The sequence below is a fragment of the Tamandua tetradactyla genome, chromosome 24 (assembly GCF_023851605.1).
Source record: "Tamandua tetradactyla isolate mTamTet1 chromosome 24, mTamTet1.pri, whole genome shotgun sequence".
In the NCBI taxonomy this organism is placed as follows: Eukaryota; Metazoa; Chordata; class Mammalia; order Pilosa; family Myrmecophagidae; genus Tamandua; species Tamandua tetradactyla.
In genome coordinates this window covers 18,189,039-18,207,897 of record NC_135350.1, presented here as the reverse complement: position 1 = coordinate 18,207,897, position 18,859 = coordinate 18,189,039, and the positions used below count along the sequence as shown (strand labels likewise).

The window sequence follows — 18,859 nt, the reverse complement described above, 5'->3', positions numbered from 1 at the left end:
AGCTTTATATTCCATCAACCATTATCTCACACTCTTCCCCTAATTTCTGTCTATATAAATTAGAAAACTCATGCAGTTATTTTGGAGTACAGTTTACCTCCTCATGGATGACACTTTGTACTTCACCTTTTGGAGTCTGTTGGGACTTAAGTTAGTTACAGGTCTAGAAGAAAAGAGGGGTGGTGGGGGATAGGTCATGAAAAAAATTAAAAGTATCTTCCAAGCCAACTACTCCTAAGCCTTAGTTTGCAGTTTCATCGGGTGAAACAGGATTAACCACCCCAGGCAGAGGAGCAAGTGCTGTTTCCCAAAGGGGGTATTTACAGGCTTCACAGGCACCCTTCAGGTGGAGGCTGGGTGGCCACTTCCTCTGGGCAGGCTGGAGGTAGAATGGCTATGTCCTCAGAACAGACTATTAACAGGGTTATCTAGAAAAGACTCAGCACAGTCTAGGGTTTCAACATTCCACAGTCACGTCACCATTTCATTTTTCAGGGTCCTACACATTTTCAATCAATGCCTTCACTTTAACGGCAGGCACCATGCAAGATTGAGATTTCAGTTTACACTGTAAAGTTGCTACTATAACAATGAGACTCTGAGTCTGATTTTCAGAGATCCCAAGTCTGCAGCCACAGGAAATAAGATTTTCCTTTAGGAGTCTCAGAGAAACTTTTACATTGGTCATACGGCATATAAGTTTCTCATTTGAAGCCTTCAGCTCATCCCTTTCCCTCATCATTGTATCCAGCATATCTAACAACCAGCCAACATCTTCAAACCTCTAAATTCCACAAAATTCCATTCTCACCCACAACCTGGCCTTGTATAAGCATACAATTAGAGAATCATATGGTGATGTTTTGACTATCTCTTTTGCCAGCTCACCCCATACACTGGCAGTGTCATCTTGATTATGGGAAACAGAGTCATTAATGCCTTTGAGTCTAGTCAGAGTAGAAAGCCAGTTGTAAAAACCCATGTTTAAGATTCTGTTTCTTAAGAACCACCCCACTCTCAGTACCAAGCTGTATTAGCTAGGGTTCTCCAGAGAAACAGAAACAGTAGGAGATATCTGTAAATATAAAATTTATAAAAGAATCCCATGCAACCATGAAGATGTAGAATCCAAGATCTGTCGGGCAGACCATAAGCTGTCAGTTCCAGTGAAGGTCTTCAACAAACTATCAGGAGAGGCTGGCTGGCTGAAACAGGAAAAGCGATTGTCTCTTCTGAATCCTCCTTAAAAGCCTCCTGGTGATTAGATTAAGCAGCACTCATTTTAGAAGACACTCCCCTTAGTTGATTACAAACGCAATCAGCTGTAGATGCAGCCAACGTAATCAAGATTTAAGTCCATGAAATGTCCTCACAGCAACAGATAGGCCAGCATTTGCCCAACCAGACAACCAGGCACCAATACCTAGCCAAGTTGACGCATGAACCCGACCATCACAAAAATCCATTAAAAGTTTTCTAAGGTCAGTGCTATTGATTTGCTATTATGCTCCATTTAGAGGGCACAAAGATTCTCTAAAGGTGAGATTAAAAGTATGTTCTATGTATTCTGGTCCTGTATAAAATTAAAGGAGAGCCTGGATACATCCAGAGTACATTAAACAGAAAATCAGTATTGGCGAGCGGTGCACCACTGGCTCAGTGTCAGAATTCTTGCCTACTGTGCTAGAGACCAGGTTTGATTCCCAAAACCTGCCCATGCTTAAAAAAAAAAAAAAAAAAAAAAAAATGAGGGATGGGAAAAAAACAATATGGAACTATTAAACTTTACCACTGGGGAAACCCCAGACATTGTGTCAAACATTACATGGGACATGACATCCAAGGGTGAAAGTCTCCCTGGCTGCATGGGATATCACTCCCAGGGATGAGCATCTGGCACAGTGGGATCAACAATGCCATTCTGACAAAAAGGGGGGAGAGAAGTATAACTAATAGGTATCAATGGCTGAGGGAGTTCAAATAGAGTCAAGAGGCTACTCTGGAGGTCACTCTTACACAACCTTCAGTTAGACATTGCTACCTACCATAACTCACTAAACTCCAACCAAAACGATTCCTGCCAATCCTAAAGAATACCTAGGGCATTATATAAGATTCTACAAAGGTTCCATGCACTAGGGTAACTTTCCAGAAATCTACAACCTGCAGATGGGTCCCTGGACCAGATAAGTCCTGAAATGCAGTGGGGCCAACTTCTCTGGAACATCAACTAGTTCCACTCCCCAGTCCCATATTATCCAACAGTCCCTTCCAAAATGAAAAAGTTGGAATACCCAAATACCCCTAAAGAGTGAGAGAAAGTTCAAAAGGGATGGTGGAGTTATATAGAGAAGACAGGATTTCACAAATGAACGTAAGTGCTAAATCATTATACTCATATTTCTTTTAGTCTCCAGTACCTTAGAGCAGCTAGAAGTAAAAACCTAAAAGTATGGAATTGTAACCCATACCAAACTCTGAAATCTGTTCTACAACTAATTGTCGCAATGCATTTTGAAATTTATTGCTTTTTTGTAAATATGCCATTTTTCACAAAACCAGAAAAAAAAGAGATGGAGGAGTATAACAGAAAAGATAGGATTTAACAAATGAGTATGACTGCTGAATCATTATATGGATATTCTTTTGGTCTCCAGTCTATTGTAGTAGAAAAAAATGAGAAATTGTGGAACTATAACCCATACAAACTTCAAAATCTGTTCTATAGTTACTTGTTAAAATGGGGTTGGAAATTTATTGCTTTTTTGTATATATGCAAACTTAAAAAAAGGTAAAAAAATTAAAGGGGCATTCTATGTAAAACATGCAGCACAGATACGGTATTGGGAACAAGCCCTGTGATAATGGCTGCCACTTTTAAAGATGCTAGACCTGAAGCACACAGAAATGTTGGCCCTTTCTAAGAGCTAGAGTACATGCGTGATACATTTAAGGTCAGAATTTCATTTCTGAAATCCTCTATTGATTAATTTGGACATTTATTCTTTGTTCCACCAAACGTGCATTATTTCTTCAAGTTATTTCTTGACTCCCTACTAATTTGCCTTTACTTCTTTCCTCATTCTTCACTCTCTCATTTTTTATCATCTTCTGTACTTCTATTTTTTTTTTCATTTCAAGGCTGATAAAATATTCTGTAATCATACTGCATTTTCTATGCTTTTCCTATTAGTACATTTCCAAGATTTTTCAAAGGATAAGAAAAATCTGGATTGCTTGTTAAAATACAGATTCCTGGACCCCTATCCCACAGCAAGTGAGTCAGAATCTCAAGGAGAGAGATAGCTATATCTCTATAATATAGATATATTTATAATGCTATTTTTAGCAACAGCTATATTTTCAGCAAGCATTCACAAGTAATTCTTACACTCAGGCAAGTTCAAGAAGCATTGCCTCTATGTGGATTCTTTGCTAAATATAATGCTATAACTAAATTTTCTTTCTTGTTGAGCTTCTATTTTTCCTTGTGCTTCTGTCTTTCTTGCATTACTTGCACTGTGAGTCAAAATTATATCTATATAATACTATTCCAATAAATGTCTCTTAGGTATCAAATAGTTCTCTGTATCCAAATAGCTTTTTCTGGAACCTGCTATCTTGCCTCAGTCTAGATTGGATGCTGTCTTGGCATCCCAAGACTTTTCTTCTCTATTCTCCAACTTACATTTTTCAGATGCCATGCATTCATCCTTTTTGTTTTACTTACTTCTTTTGCAGAAGCATATCCCTAACATGTGCTCTGTAAGAAGAATGCATGTAAGGTAAACTTCCCAAGTCTTTGACTGTCTATCTTTATACATCCTCACAATGACTAAGAATTAGCTTTGTTTTGTTTTCTGATAAAAAGATGAAGAGATTTTTAAAAGTTTACAAAATCAACGTTGATAAAAATATTTCATCTGCTCCACAACATTCAGATTCATAGCACTTCATTGATAAAACTAAGCTATTTTAAGAAGATTTTATGGAGTGATGACCAAATAAATATAAAAAATTTTGCATTTATTTTTCTATATTTCCACAATACCTATTACATTCTGTTGTGTCAATTCAAGGTCTATGATATCAGACAAATTAAAAATAAGTTACAGGTACTCATATATTAAAGTCTCAAATACATAGTTCATGGATTAGTCACAGGAAATTTTATTAAGACAAAATGTATGGTGTATTCAATGGCAGATTCCACCTATTATCCAAATGATGTACTTAAAAACAAAAACCTATAGTAGTTCCAGTATAAGCATATGCTTACAATAAATGACAAAATCATTGTTAAAGAACTGCACCATTCATTCCCATGCTAAATAAAAACAACATGAGTTATCCACAGCACTGTTCACCTAAGTGAAGACAGTCATCTACCTCATAGCAACAAATCACAAATTATGGAAGTATGGCTTCTTCCTATCCTTTGAGAAAAGCTTTAAAAAAAACTGAAATGATGAATCATCATGATATTAGCAAAAAAATAATCAAGCAAAGCAAATGTCAAAGAAATATGACATATGGTGCCAGGTTTTTAGTCCCATATAACCAACTTCGGGTTCATTATGATTTCACAATTAATTCAAGAGACTGCAGGGCAGTACCCATCAAAAGTCTGAAGACTTAGGAATTACTAAATTGGGGCATATTCAAAACATTCAATAAAATCCACATCCCATTATTTTCACCCTTTACAGACTGTTAACGATAAGAATTTTGGTGTATGTCTTAAAGGCAAACAAGGTATAAAAAAAACAACCATAGCATATTAAATACTATCATGTGTGGGACACTGATAACTTTTACACACTTGGCCTCATTTACCTGGCACAGCAATTCTATAAACTTATAGTGCGACTGCCATTTTACAGATGGAGAAACATTAAGGCAAGTCAAATAATTGCCCAGGATGATCAAACCAGGACTGCAAACGGGATGCCTTGAGTAGAAGACTCAACTGTTCCCATGATGCAACAGTCACTTGTGGGAGTTTTGGATATCATTCTGTCCAGTCTTCCCCAGCTAAGTTCCCCAACTCTACCATCACTAAAATGTTGACAAATGTTCTAAGAAATAAGGACCCTATGGTCCAAAAGGCTGCAATAAGCTGCTTTACAACAGAATTTCCCAGAACTTTAAATGCACATTATCATTCTCCAAGAAGACAAGAAAATGTGAACTGTTCCCCTAATTTACTAAACCCTGAAATCCCTTTACTGAAAAAAATCTAATAACATCCCATGGGATGGTGGTACTCAAATAAACAAGTTTGGAAAATGACCAGTTACCAGCATAGCCAGCACTGGCACCTGGTGGCACAATGTTCCCATCAGGATGCTCTTTCCCCTACATCATCTTGTGTCATTTCAATACTAAACTGTATCTACAAAGCTCAAAACCAATTAATATATATATACATATATTACATCATTTATTCTTATTCTTCTGAATGGCAGTAAAGAGAAATCATTTACAGAGTTGAAGCTCAAAAATGGTCTATCTCCCACTGCACTGGTCTTTCAAAGACTAGAGATACATTTGGAAATGTGGGAATTGATTCCACATCAAAAACTCTGAATATACCAAGTACTTAAATTTTTCTTTAAATGAGATGGAGTTGCATCTGAGTACTACATACAAATACTGCCTGAGTTAAAAGTAACCCATAATTGAACATCTCTACAAAGAGGAATGCATTGTTTCCCTCTTACCCACTCATCCTAAAGTTGCTTCCTTTCACCTTGTCCTACCTCTTCCAGCAAGTAGTAATTAGTTTTGGGCTAGTGGTACCTCCGGTGGTTAGTTCAGGAACTGTTTAACCCAATGTATTTTCCAATTAATCAACAGATGTCCCCTTCCGCAATCTACACTTCCCTTTCTTCATTGTTGCTCATTTAACGCAATAAAACCTTTTTTCTTCTCTTCTGCCCTGTTCATCCCAACTCAGTAAAAAAATATTAAAGGCAATTCTAGTTACAGATAGAGTCTCAGCACTGAGAAGGACCTTGAAGATCACTGCCAGGTCAACTGTTTCACCTTTACAGCTGAAGGAACTGCCTCCTCCCCCAACCCCACCCACCCCCACTCCCTGAAATGCAGCAGTCACTCGCCCAAGAGCACAATGCAAGAGTTAATGGCAAAAACAAGATGAAGGCCTAGAATGCCCTATTCCAAATTCAATGCTCCATGCTCAGCCCTGTATTCTCCAGGATCCTAAAGCCAGGTTGTTTTCCAACCAATATTCAATCAAATATTTGTCAGTGTTTCTATATTTTCCTTAATTAATCATATTGCTATAATGAATCTCTTGAGGGCAGGGCATTTAATTAAATCTCCTCTGTAATACACCTAACAGTGTCTACCATACGTCATAAATATTGACTATTTGTTGTTTATTACTCATCACTGTTCTTACTACAAATCTAGAATGTAAATTATACAGGCTTTTTATCTGTTTAGAAACCTGCCATTTTATAACATTGTTTCTATGGGAAACGTTCCCATTAGCTATCACATTGTAACATTTTCAAACACAATCCATTCAAAAAAATTGGGACTTCTTGTAAATGGTTCCTGACCAAGTAATCAATCTTTACCAAGCAAGAATGTGTAAAGAATACATTGCATAGAAGAGCAACCAATTTTAAAGTACCAACTGCATTACAATCACTGGACATTAGACAAGCTCAGATTGCCTGCCTTTAAAGGGAGGGTTGTAATACTTCTCAACCCTAACCTCAAGTGTGACAATGTTATAAATTACAGGTATAATGATTACAGCTATTACTAATAAACATAATTTATATTCCAAGCTCAGTGTCTAAGCACTTTACATACATGGTGGCCTGTAATTCTTACAGCTTCAATGACAGATAAGAAAAAACAAAGCTTAGCAAGTTAAGAAAACTGCTGGGGATCGAAGAATCCAAGACTCGAGATTGCTCGGGGTCACAGAGCTGAAAGATAAAGAATCCAGGATTTCAGTTTTGATCTGAAAGGTTCTAGAGCGATGCTCTTAAGAAGTGTACGAAAATGCAAGGCTGACCTTACGGTTGTAAGATACTACTCCTCTTAGAGCTCTGAGATCAATGAGGTATGAAGGTGACTCAGCTACCACGCTATTTTCACTTTACAGCTAACCTTCACAGTGAGATAACGAGGTGCAAAGAAATATGAGCATCAAGAAGTCCTAGGCACTCTCTTATCCCAGCTGGCCAATTTTCTGTGCAGGTCGCTTCGCCTCTGGACAAGTTCAATTTGGGAAAAGCCGGGGGTCTCACCTCCAACCTCCCTCTTGATCGTGGATCGTATTCAGGAGCCCCCATTCCCACCCCTATCCCCCAAGAAAGTGTATGCAAACATGTGAGTATAAACCCATAGTTCTGGGAGAAGATCTTTCATCAGAATTCCAAAAAAGATGAGAAACCGCTGGACTAGGCATCTACAAAATTCTGCCAGCCTCTCCAATTGCAGACGGCCCACACAAGGAGGAGCTTTCTCACGCTCACTCGGCGGGCGGCAGGATTCCGCGCCTCCGCAGCCTAAGCTTGGCAAATGGCTGCGAGGCCGCGACGGGAAGCGGCGCGCGCTTCCATACGCTCCGCCCGCAGCTCGGGGAGGGCGGTTGACCCCGCCGAGTGCGACATGCGCGGGGCCAGGACAGTCTACCGTCCCTCATCTCTGCGCTGCGTATTTAGGCTCTTGGTCCCCCTTCGCCGGCAGCTCCCGCGGCTCGGCGCTGGTCGCGGCGGGCGGGAAGACGGCCTAGACGCCGCGGTGGCCGCTGCACACCCGAGGGAGGCAGACTGCGCGGAAACGCGCTGGTCCTGCCCCGCGGTTCGTATGGCGCGCCACGCGGCGGGGCCTCCGCGAGTTACTTACTAAAGAAGAGGCGGTAATCGCGCGAGTGGGGCTGGCCACGCTCCTCGGTGCGGTACAGGGCCATAGTACGGCGGGGCCCGGGCCCTGCGTTGGGAACCGCCGGCAGTCGGGCTGCGGCGGGGCCTGCTGCGCGCCAGCCCCAACCCGTGCGTAGCAGCGGCAGCAGCGCGCGCATGGCGTCTCGGCGAAGGTCCGACTCAGCCCTTGGGCTGCACCCGGGGGCCCGGCCCGGTCGCGCGCCGGCGCCCTCTACCGCCCGAAGTCGTCGCGTCTGGGTCTGGGGTGGGCCGCGGTCTTGCCCCAGAGGCCTGCCCGAGTCTCATCGGCCTTGTCCTTTGCGAAACAGGGTGGCCAGCCCCTCGCGCGCGATTACCACCTCTTTGGTAAGAAAGGATGTTGCCGGAGCAATTTAACTCCCCCGTGTGTGAGCCGTTATTATTTGCAAGGCATGGTGCTATACCCTGCAGGAATACTAAGTCTCACGAGTGTCTTACAATTCGGTGGGGCTCGTCAGTGTGAAAAAAAGGGAACGGGATAGGTTCCCAGCTATACCGGGGTTGTGGGGGAGGGGGGAGGGAGGGTATTAAATTCGTTTATAGAAGTGAATATGTAAGAAGAAAGGAGATATCACCTCTGCTTGGGTTAAACAGGAAAGGACTTCATGGAGGAGATTGCATTTGAAGACGTTATCCTCTCTTGCTCTGTAAGTCCACGTCAAGGTCAAGAATTCACAAAGAGACCCTGTTAGTATGTCTTATAGTAATGTTTTTGTGTTTGTGTGCACACTTATCTTTTCCATTGGACAGGATTCAGATCAGAGCGCTGCACTCAATATTGTCATAAAAATATAATATAACAAATATTGGTTCAATGAGTGAATGTATGACTTAAGTGACAGTGAGCTCTGTGAGGTGCTGGACATTGTCTTGTTTGCCTTTGAACCCTGGCCTAGCACAGGCCAGGTACTGTGGGCATGAGTGGCAAGTCCCTGAGCACTCTGATGTCACAGAGCGGCATCCACCTGGCAGTCCACCTTCTTTGGGGACCTTCTAGGCCACCAGAAAGGTCTGTGACTGATCCCTACGTGCTTTACTACAGTTGTGAACAGGGTTCGCATTCTTCCTTGCTGAGCGCCTGGGTTCTTTCAGCATCCCCAATGATTTTGTGACAGAGTTAGGACGCTGGCTTACCAAGGTTCCAGAAGGGCTGTCTAGGAGATGTCAGGAACCACTTGACGATCTACTTAGATTGTAGATCCTAAACTATTGTTAACAGTAGTGGCCTTGCAATGTATCAGCTCAACCAAGCTAAACTAAAAGGCAAGCTCCCCTATAAAAAGGCAAGAGTGGGTGCCTCTTGTGCACATGTATCACAGTGACTGTGTAATTTTACTATTTTCTGTGTAGAAAAAAAGAGCTTAGTTGTTCTGTTAACCTTTGAAGATCAGATGTTTCAACAAGACAAATTCCTACTGAGACAAATGTGTGGGCTAGTTTTTAATACCTATAGGTTCTTAAAATCAGAAAAAGTATTCCAGGTATCTGATTTATAGACTTATTTATGCTTCATAGCATTAAAAAAATAGGGCTTTCTTTGAGAAATGGTGAAGACAAGAATATTCTGGAAGAGTTACCCTCAAATTAACACTACTTTCAGTTTTCTAGCAGTTATCCATTGGGAGAATCCAGCACAGGTTTCTGAGGCCTCTTGCCAATAAGCTTTCCTTAACGCAACAACACATTTTATTAGTAACTGCCAACAAGTTATGTGTATCCTGATTTGAAGAAACCAATAAAAAAATTTAGGCACTTTAGAATATGAAATTTTTACTTAAAATGGACTCTTGATACTAATTTGTTATTTTATAAATGACATTTTAAAATGTTACCAAATTATCATGCATTCAGAAAAGGAAGCAATGGGCTAGGTTAAATAGATTTACACTTGTTGTTAAACACTCAAATCCCCATCATTTTTCCTGCAAGTTACCAAAATGTTTGAGAGACAGAGTTAAGGTATTGGTATGTATACCAGGTTAGCTGCTTTAAAATTTTAAGATATGAATTTCTGAAGGAAATGCTTATTGCATAAGATTTAATTACTCCAAATTTAGACATTAAAATATAACACATTGGACTTCCATCACCATATCTCCTGCTGTCATCATGTAGCAAATATAAGTCATAGCCCTAGGAGTTTACAAATTGTAAAATAAGGACAAATACACTTGAAACCGTTCCAGAGTTTATGAAATGCAAAACCACCAGAGATTCTGGAATAGCTAATTGATTTTATAAAACTGATGATTTAGGCAAATCAATTTACAAATAATATACAGGAAGGACTAGAATCAGAAATAAGATACAAAGTGGCCAGGTATTTTGTATCAGGTGACAAGAATGCAAACAGTAGTCCTGAGAGAAAGTGTTGGATTTGAAAAAAATGACACAATTTGGTGCCTGATTAGAAGTAGTGGAATGATGGAGGAGTCAGATTATCACTGTTTTCTAAACATACTAAACAAAAGATATGTAGTGTTATTCTCAGATATAAGGAAATAAAAATGGGAAAGAAACTTTAGAGGGAGTATGACAAACGTGACTTTGGACATGTTGGGTTTGAAAGAATACAGAGATGTTCAGTTGAAAATGAAACTGTTTTCACAGGTTAGGTTCTCTGAGAAGCAAACTTGAGATGGCTTAGCATGAACGGTTTTGACTTGGCTGTGCCCTAGAGATCAGTATCTGGGGAAATGAAAGGAAGAAGTCAGGATTGGACAGAAGGAGAAAGTCAAGCTGCCATGCAGGCCCAGCAACAGCCCCAGGTGACCTAAAGAAAGCTCTGGAGTTTAAATGGCCAGATAAAATTCTACAATATAGGGCCCAAATGCTAGGTCTTTGTAATCCCAGTTACTGGCTATAGGCTGCCCTAGGTAGGAATATGTTTGCACAAGGCAGGTAAAGCTTTCCCTGAAGAAGCTGATGGCTAAAGGCTGTGTGCCTTCTGGTACACTCCAAACAGCTGGGACAAAAAGTCTTTCATTAAGAGGGATCTAGGTGGCATGCCAGTAACAACCAAAGCTAAGCGATGAAACTGCAGTACTGATGAGATTTGGAGCTAAAGAAAAATTACCAAGTTAGTGAATCCCATTCTGTTTTCAGCATTGGTAAGCATAACACAAAATCCATCAGAGTTATACTTACCATTTTCTGAAACGCTGGGTTATGCTAATAGGAAAAAAAAGAATTTGGAATTGTGGATTAGTCATTTGTGTTAGTTAGATTCAGTTGTCAACTTGGCCAGGTGAGCATACCTAATCTTGTTGCTGCGGACATAAGCCAACGGTACGTGAACCTCATCTGTTGCCAATTACATCTGCAGTCGGCTGGGAGGCGTGTCTGCTGTAATGAGTGACTGTTTGACTTAATTGGCTGGTGCTTAAATGAGAGATTGCAACGGTAGCACTGCTAAGCAGCTCGGCATTCCTCATCTCAGCACTTGCAGCTCAGCCCGGGCCCTTGGAGATGGAGAAAGAAATCAAAGTTGTTGGAACCCAGGGGCCTGGAGAGAAGACCAGCAGAGACCATCCTGTGCCTTCCACGTAAGAAAGAGCCTCAGTGGAAAGTTAGCTGCCTTTCCTCTGAAGAACCAACAAAATAAATCCCCTTTTATTAAAAGCCAATCTGTCTCTGGTGTGTTGCATTCCGGCAGCTAGCAAACTAGAACATCATTCAAGCATTAACTTTTATAAAAGTCACATGTGTCCTTAGATGAATTATTATTCTACTCTACAACATGATAAAGAAGAAATTTGCTAAATTGCTCATATTGCCAGTCAATAGCTAACTTTGGGAGCTGGGCCAGAAATATAGCAGTATTCAATAAAATCTAAAATGAGAATCTAAAAATGTGTTTGAATGTTTTCTAATTTCTGGTATCAACTTTATAAACTTAAATTATATCAGTTTAGCTCATATGACTGAAATATTTCACTTACATTTAGAATATTTTATCCAAAGAGGAAACTTGTAAAATGTTTTTCACATCATCATACATTTTAAATATGTTTCATGTTACCGTATAAATATTCCAAAAATTTTTCTGAATGCTACCTAGAATTTATATTCATCCAATATTTGTCAGTCACATTTTTTCCTAAGTATATATCGCAGGTCTATATTATATCTCATTTAAATACTAAGCATTATTCTGTTGGAAAATTATCATGAGACCACAACAAAGCAACAGGGGTCTTATCTCTAACTTTATACCTTAAAATATAAGCATATATAAACACACACATATAGACACATATATATATTATATTATATTAAATGCTGTTGTGGCATTTTGAAGTTGTATATACCCCAGAAAAACATAGTCTTAAATTTAATTCATTCCTGTGGATGAAAACTCATTGTTAGTAGGATCTTTTGATGAGGCTACTTCAGTTAAGGTGTAGCTCACTTCATTCAGGATGGGTCTTATCCTTTAAAATAGAATGATGCAAAGAAAGTGGGACACAGCCTCAGAAGAAGGAAAGCGAAATCAGTGAAATCTTGAAGAGTAGGGAGGGACTAGCAGATGCTGCCATGTCCCCTGCCGTGTGGCAGAGGAGCTAAGGATCTCTTGGTCTTCAGGAGGAAAGCACAGCTATGTCGAGGCTTTGATTTGAGCATTTTCGCAGTCTCAAACTGTAAGCTAATAAATTCCCATTGTTCAAGGCCAACCAATTCATGGTATCTGCTTTAAGCATCCTAGCAAAGCAAAACAGCCATAGTAGCCACTGTTTTTTCTTGGTAAAAACAAGGATGTGGGGTGATGGGTGGTTCACTGGTACAGTGTTCACCTTCCATGTGGAGGACCTGTGTTCAATTCCTGGACCATGTACCCAAAGGGAGTTAAAAACAAAAAACCAATGATGCCATGAGCTTTTCATCTCACAAACTTATAAAGCAGTATCTACTGTGGTAATTTAGATTTAGAAAATATATCATTCCTTCATTCCTTTTCTCTCATTATTAATTGTACTTTCTTTTATAATCTAGTGAAAATCATGGTTTTATTTTAATTTAATTGTGCCTGTTAGAGTGTCATTAGTATCTTTAAAAGCTCTATTTATAATATTTGCTTTTAACTCGCGTTTTTGTCATTGTCTTAGCATCAGCATATGCTGCATCGCTACTTTTGACAGATTTGTCTGCAAAATCATTAATCATTTTATGTTAAGTGAAACTAGACTCTTATGGGCATTTCATAGACAATTTCATTCTTATGGATTCTAGCATACTATTTTTTATTGAGAAAAATTGTATCATTTTATTTTTAAGCAAATGTCCTATCCAATTTTTATTTTTGTAGAATTTTACCCATCTCCTTCACTACCCCCGCTTCCACCAACTTAATCGACAAAGCTGAAATTCTCAGAGGCCCATGTTGTGAAGGGTTTCTGAACACCTCATTTGAAATATAAAAATCCTTTTTTCCAACATATGCAGCTATTAAATAGTGACTAATTTTAGATCCCGGTTTCAAAACTTTTTAATATAAATGAGACAGTTTTCTGAATGAGGCAGCATTTCACTGTTAATCATTTTTCTCTTTACATTTCACAGATATAAGCTGCCGGATCCTTACCTGTATGATAGTTCAACAGATGTTTCTATGAATATTCTCAGAAAAGATTGTCCAACTCAAATATTAGGACATAGCTCTGGGTACCTTAAATGAAGAAAGGATTTTATATATTTGGTCAGGGTGAAAAGGTGGTTTTCAGTGGAACCAACACCTCTTGCCACTGGCGAACACAGAGCAAATGGCAGGTCTCTAGAACCTCAGTCTTTGTGGCTCACCTTTCAAGAAGCTTTTCTGTAAAGTGTGAATTTTGTTTAATTTCCTGAAATGACATTCTTTCAAAATTCTTAACTTTCCAATATCAGAAGAGTAACTAAGAAAAAAATCTGTTTTAAAGCAATTCTTAAACAACTACTTTGAGTTAGAGCAAGCAATTAGAAAAGTCAGGACTTACAATGAGTCGGGGAAGGACCAAAGAGTAGATTTCAGGGTCAGTGTGTTCATTAACTCTATCCCTAAAACCCAAAAACCTTAAAAACTAAATTCCAGACACCTAAATGCATTATTCTAAAATTTCCCCCATAAAACAACAAAAGTATGTATATATATCAAGATAACTCGTTAAAGAGCCTATGTCCTGTCTGGAGGGACTGAACAGGAAACCTCGTCACCAGGTTTTATTTATAACACTTGTTCTGCTGGATAGACTATGTTAGGAAAAGATACAGAGACAATTGTGAAGAGATCTGAAGCCAGCCTGGCTGGAAAAGCTGAAGGATAGGTATCTGAGAGGAGAAAGAAGAGGGTGGGACTTTGAAAAAAAAAAGCAGAGAAATTTAAAAGAGCGTGGGGTGTTAAGGAAGTTTTGCTGGATATGAAATGTAACTCTTTCCTAAGACTCCCTTTGAAGCCTGTAGAGATATTTATATTACTCATTAATGCTTTTGGAGTTAGACTTGTGTCTTGAGGAAGAGGCAGTGTACTGAGACTTCCTTCCAAGAGTTCAGATACATGCAGATTGTAAAACTATCTGTATCTATATCCGTATCCATCTATCTAAATAGTCACACTTGTGTCATAGAATGCAGATGTTACATTTAATTTTAAAACAAAACATGAATCTTCAGAGAAATTTCAAGATTCAAGGAGTAGGCTTTGGGTCAGAAGCTCTCAAAAGGGGAAGTTTTGTCCTTGTGCATTTTTGAAAAATGACAGAATTTTTTTTTTTTTTTTACATCACTATGATTGAGGAGCATCACTGGCATGTAGTGGGTAGAGATGAAGAATGCTACAGGAACTAAGGCAGCTCGATACTAAAAAGTTATCTTGTGTCCACATTGCTCTCAAATTTTTCACCAGACATTCCTATAGGTGAAAACCTGTTTCTTTGTTTTTTTTATTACCATAGCCTAAAAACAAAAACCATTTTGTATATATATACACAAGATTATATTTTGCACTGTTTTAATGTGCTCACAGTATTTGAATCACTAATCCTACACGCTGTCTCACTCTGCTTTTACAGCTCTCAAATCCACAGTGAGCCTACATAGAGGTGCAAATATAGGACTACTTCATATGTCCCAAATACTGGTGTCTGAGCATTTGCATATTAAAATACATATAATTTTGTTATAAATTACTTTTTATGTCTTCTTCGTGTGATAGATATTGATGTTTGGAAATTATTAGTGTAGTAGATTTTAATAACAGTGAATTTCATCTCAGAGTAGCAAAGGAGATGTTGAAAAAGATTTACTCTTAAAGGAAAGGTTGGGTCTAATAAGGTTGAGAATAACTACTTTAACCCAGGGATTCTTTTTTTTTTAATGCAATTTTATTGATCTACAGTATACATTCACATACCATATAATCATCCAAAATGTACGATCAATGGTTCACATGTAGCTATGCATTCATCATCACAATTGATTTTTGAACATTTTCTTACTCCAAAATATGTAAAATAGGAATAAAAATTAAGAGTAGTAAAAATACACCCAAAACATCCCATCATCCCCCCATCATTTATTTATTTTTTGTCTTTATTTTTTTACTCTACACACTGGATAAAGGGAATGTGTCGGTCACAAAGTTTTCACAATCACGTGATCACTCCATAAAAGCTATATGGTTATTCAATCATCTTCAAGGATTAAGGGTACTAAATTGCAGTTTGACAGTTTCATTGTATTTCCTCTAGCTACTCCAATATACCAAAAACTGAAAAGGGATATCTATATACTGTATAAAAATAACTTCCAGAATTCCTTTCAACTCTATTTGAAATCTCTCAGGCACTGAAACTTCATTTTGTTTCATTTCTCGTCCCCCTTTTTGTCAAGAAGGCTTTCTCAATCCCACAATGCCAGGGCCAGGCTCATCCCCTCAACCCAGGGATTCTTAACCATTTTTATTCCATGGACCCCACTGACAGTCTTAAAAGTCTGTGAACCCCTTCTCAAAGTAATGTTTTTAAGTGCATATTAAAATGCATAAAGAGGAAGCCAAGCATATTGAAATATATTTATAAAAATATGTTAGAAAAAAACTTTATAATCTAATAATATACATGTTCCTTCATGAATGTATTGAGTGGTCAAACCTAGCAGCAGAACTAATAATTACTGCAATTTTGAAGTAGTAATGAGTATAAATGATATTTGGAGACATCTGCAACATCAAAAAGCAATTTAAAAATTATATGCCGCTGTTATTGGAAACAAAAATCACAAGTGTTGCTAATACTATAGGGTTTGTTACCTACATTTTCATAAATGCTACATTTTAGTTGGAGGTTAATGAAAATAAAGATGCACTTTTTTCTTTTTTTTTTCTTTAGTACAAGTGCACTGATCCCTAAATTTTACTTCAGAACCCAAGTTACAAATACCTAGGTTGAAAAGGAGCATTTATTCTTTCTCCTTTGCCCTTAGGGATATTATTGTGGAAGTGGCTTTAAAAACATGAGGAACGAACAGGAGAATAATACAGGAAAAAGGGAAAAAGAAAGCAGGTTGGTACATTGAAATTCTCTTTAAGAAGGTAATGATAGAAGAGCAGATAAGGGATATGTCCTTGACTTATTTTTTAATTGTTTTTCCTCTTTTAAAAGAGAATTTAATCCAAGTTTCAATGAAAAGAAAATGGTCCAAGAAGTAGTCTTATCCAGCAAATGGAGATATAATTGATGAGAAATTAGCTTGATTCCCCCTTATTTGGGGAAAAAAAGTTGTTAGCATGTAGAAATCCCTTTTTGATTGATTTTATCTATGTGAAATTAAGTCCATGTCCTAGGGCCCATTACACTTAGAAAAGGGGATAATCACATTGTTTTTAATCAAGTCCCAATAATTTGCAGAATAAATTTGGCATTGAGCTTTCAGTATTTCTGGCTGTTTACTAAATTGCACATTATAAAATAGATCCAACATGTAAGAATTACATACGATTTAAATACACACTGTTAAATGACATGAAAAAATAGAAAGTTTTACGTGATTGAGTAATATTACTGCTTCTAGGCTAAAATAATCATGAGAAATTTCAGCTCCAAATGACACATTTTAAATCCCTTGTAATATTGTAAATATAGTAATCATGTTAATACTCTAATCCAATTCAAGGATGAGCTACTAAATTGGTAATAATAGGTCCTCAACAAAATCTAATGAGACAACCCATTTTCTCTGCCCACTTTGTAGATTTTCCTTTCAGGCCTCAAGCAGTGGGAATTAATTCTATTTTTAAACTGTTTAAACATGGAACTTTTTTTTTTTTTTTTTTTTTTTTTACCATTTTACACATATTCTAATTACATGTAATAATGGGTTTCAAGTTGGGTTTAAAAGAGCCCTGGGTTCCAAAGGTAATTCTTTCAAAGAAACTTCTTGCAGTCCATTGCAAGAAAATATCGACAGGTTTAATTGATATTGGACCCCATGCCTACAGCTCAGAAGAATCTCAGATCCCAAAATATAGTGCAGAGTGGTCCCATAATTTCAGTTGATGAGGCTTGTGATGAGAAGACTTAGAAACTCAGCAACTGATGTATTTTCTTTGTTTAAAAATTATATTTTAGAAGGAGAGCTCTTCTTTTCTCTTTCCTCTACTCATCCCTTTATTTACTTGACTAATATTTGCTAAAGACCTACAGTGTACCTGGGCCTATGACAGCAACCAAATATAAAATGATGAAAAAATAGGATGATTATCTGCCCTTGAAGTTTTTAAACTCTGATGAAGGATTCAAGCATCAAATAGATAACCAGACAAATCTGTTGATATGATTAGGAACTGAAATAAGTGCTATGAAGGAAAATATAGAGAACTATGACAGAATAATATCGAGATCTAATTTAGGTTGAGGAATCAGGAAAGGTATCTGTTAGGATATGACATTTTAGCTGACACCTAAAGTAGAAACAGAAGATAGCCCAGGCAAAAGTGGTAGAAAGAACTTGGGCAGAAGAAAGATCAGGTGCAAAGGCCCTGAGACAGGAAAATGTTTATGTTTGAGGAAGTAAGAAAATCACGCCAGTCCTTTGTAACTTCAGAGGAAAAGACAGACAGATGTAATTTCATGCAATTCAGAAATTCTAAATGACAAAAGATAACCTTAGACAAAGTTTGTAAAAGCAACAGACTGTGAGAAAATATTTGTCACATCATATGAAACATGTTTGTCACATGTTGGGCTCTGGAGGAAGCAGACTCAAGACAGAATACTTATTAGGGAGTACCCTTGGGATCAATACCTGTGGAAGGCAGAGGAAGAATTCAGGATTTGGATGAGGAAAAAGTCAAGTTGCATTGTGGAACCCATGACAACTTACCCCACAGGAAACTCTTGAGGTGTCCTGGCTTGTCAAAATTGACTCTTTAGGTATAAAATGCTGGACATTTATACCCCTGCATCCATGACACCAGTCAATGGATGTCGGCCACTCTGGGAAGACTGTGACCTTGGGCAGTGTGGCTGTGCAGCTGGGACATTGCTGGAAGGTACTGACTGCTGAGAGCTCTCTGCTCTCCCAGCAGCTGGGCAGGTCCTTCCTTTAAGGGAGATATGAATGGCAATCTTTCTGTCCATCACAGTATTCAATGCTATAAAAAGTTTCTTTTTACAGATCAATAAAAAGAAAAATAAGTCAGTAACAAATGGAATATAAGATAAGAATAGGTTACAAAAGAAATACAAGTTGTCAGTAAGTGTATAAAAACATGTTCAAAGGTGCACGGGTGGTTCAGTGGTAGAATGCTCACCTTCCCTGTGGGAGACCTGGGTTCAGTTCCTGGACAATGCACCCCCCCCAAAAAAAAACCCCAAAAAAGATGTTCAACGCTTGCTAACAATAAGAAAAATGAAAATTAAATTGAGAAGCCTTTTGTT

At 38.3% G+C, this 18,859-nt stretch overlaps 1 protein-coding gene across 1 annotated transcript in view; it reads right to left on the bottom strand.

Annotated features, from left to right (window-relative positions):
• The window catches only part of PPA2 (inorganic pyrophosphatase 2), a 120,921-nt gene extending 112,838 nt beyond the window's left edge, over positions 1-8,083 (bottom strand). Inside the window, exon 1 of the mRNA XM_077142642.1 lies at positions 7,894-8,083. Within this exon, the coding sequence (XP_076998757.1) occupies positions 7,894-8,068 (175 nt within the window). The 5' untranslated portion in view covers positions 8,069-8,083. The remainder of the gene's footprint in view (positions 1-7,893) is intronic.
• Positions 8,084-18,859: the final 10,776 nt, after the last annotated feature.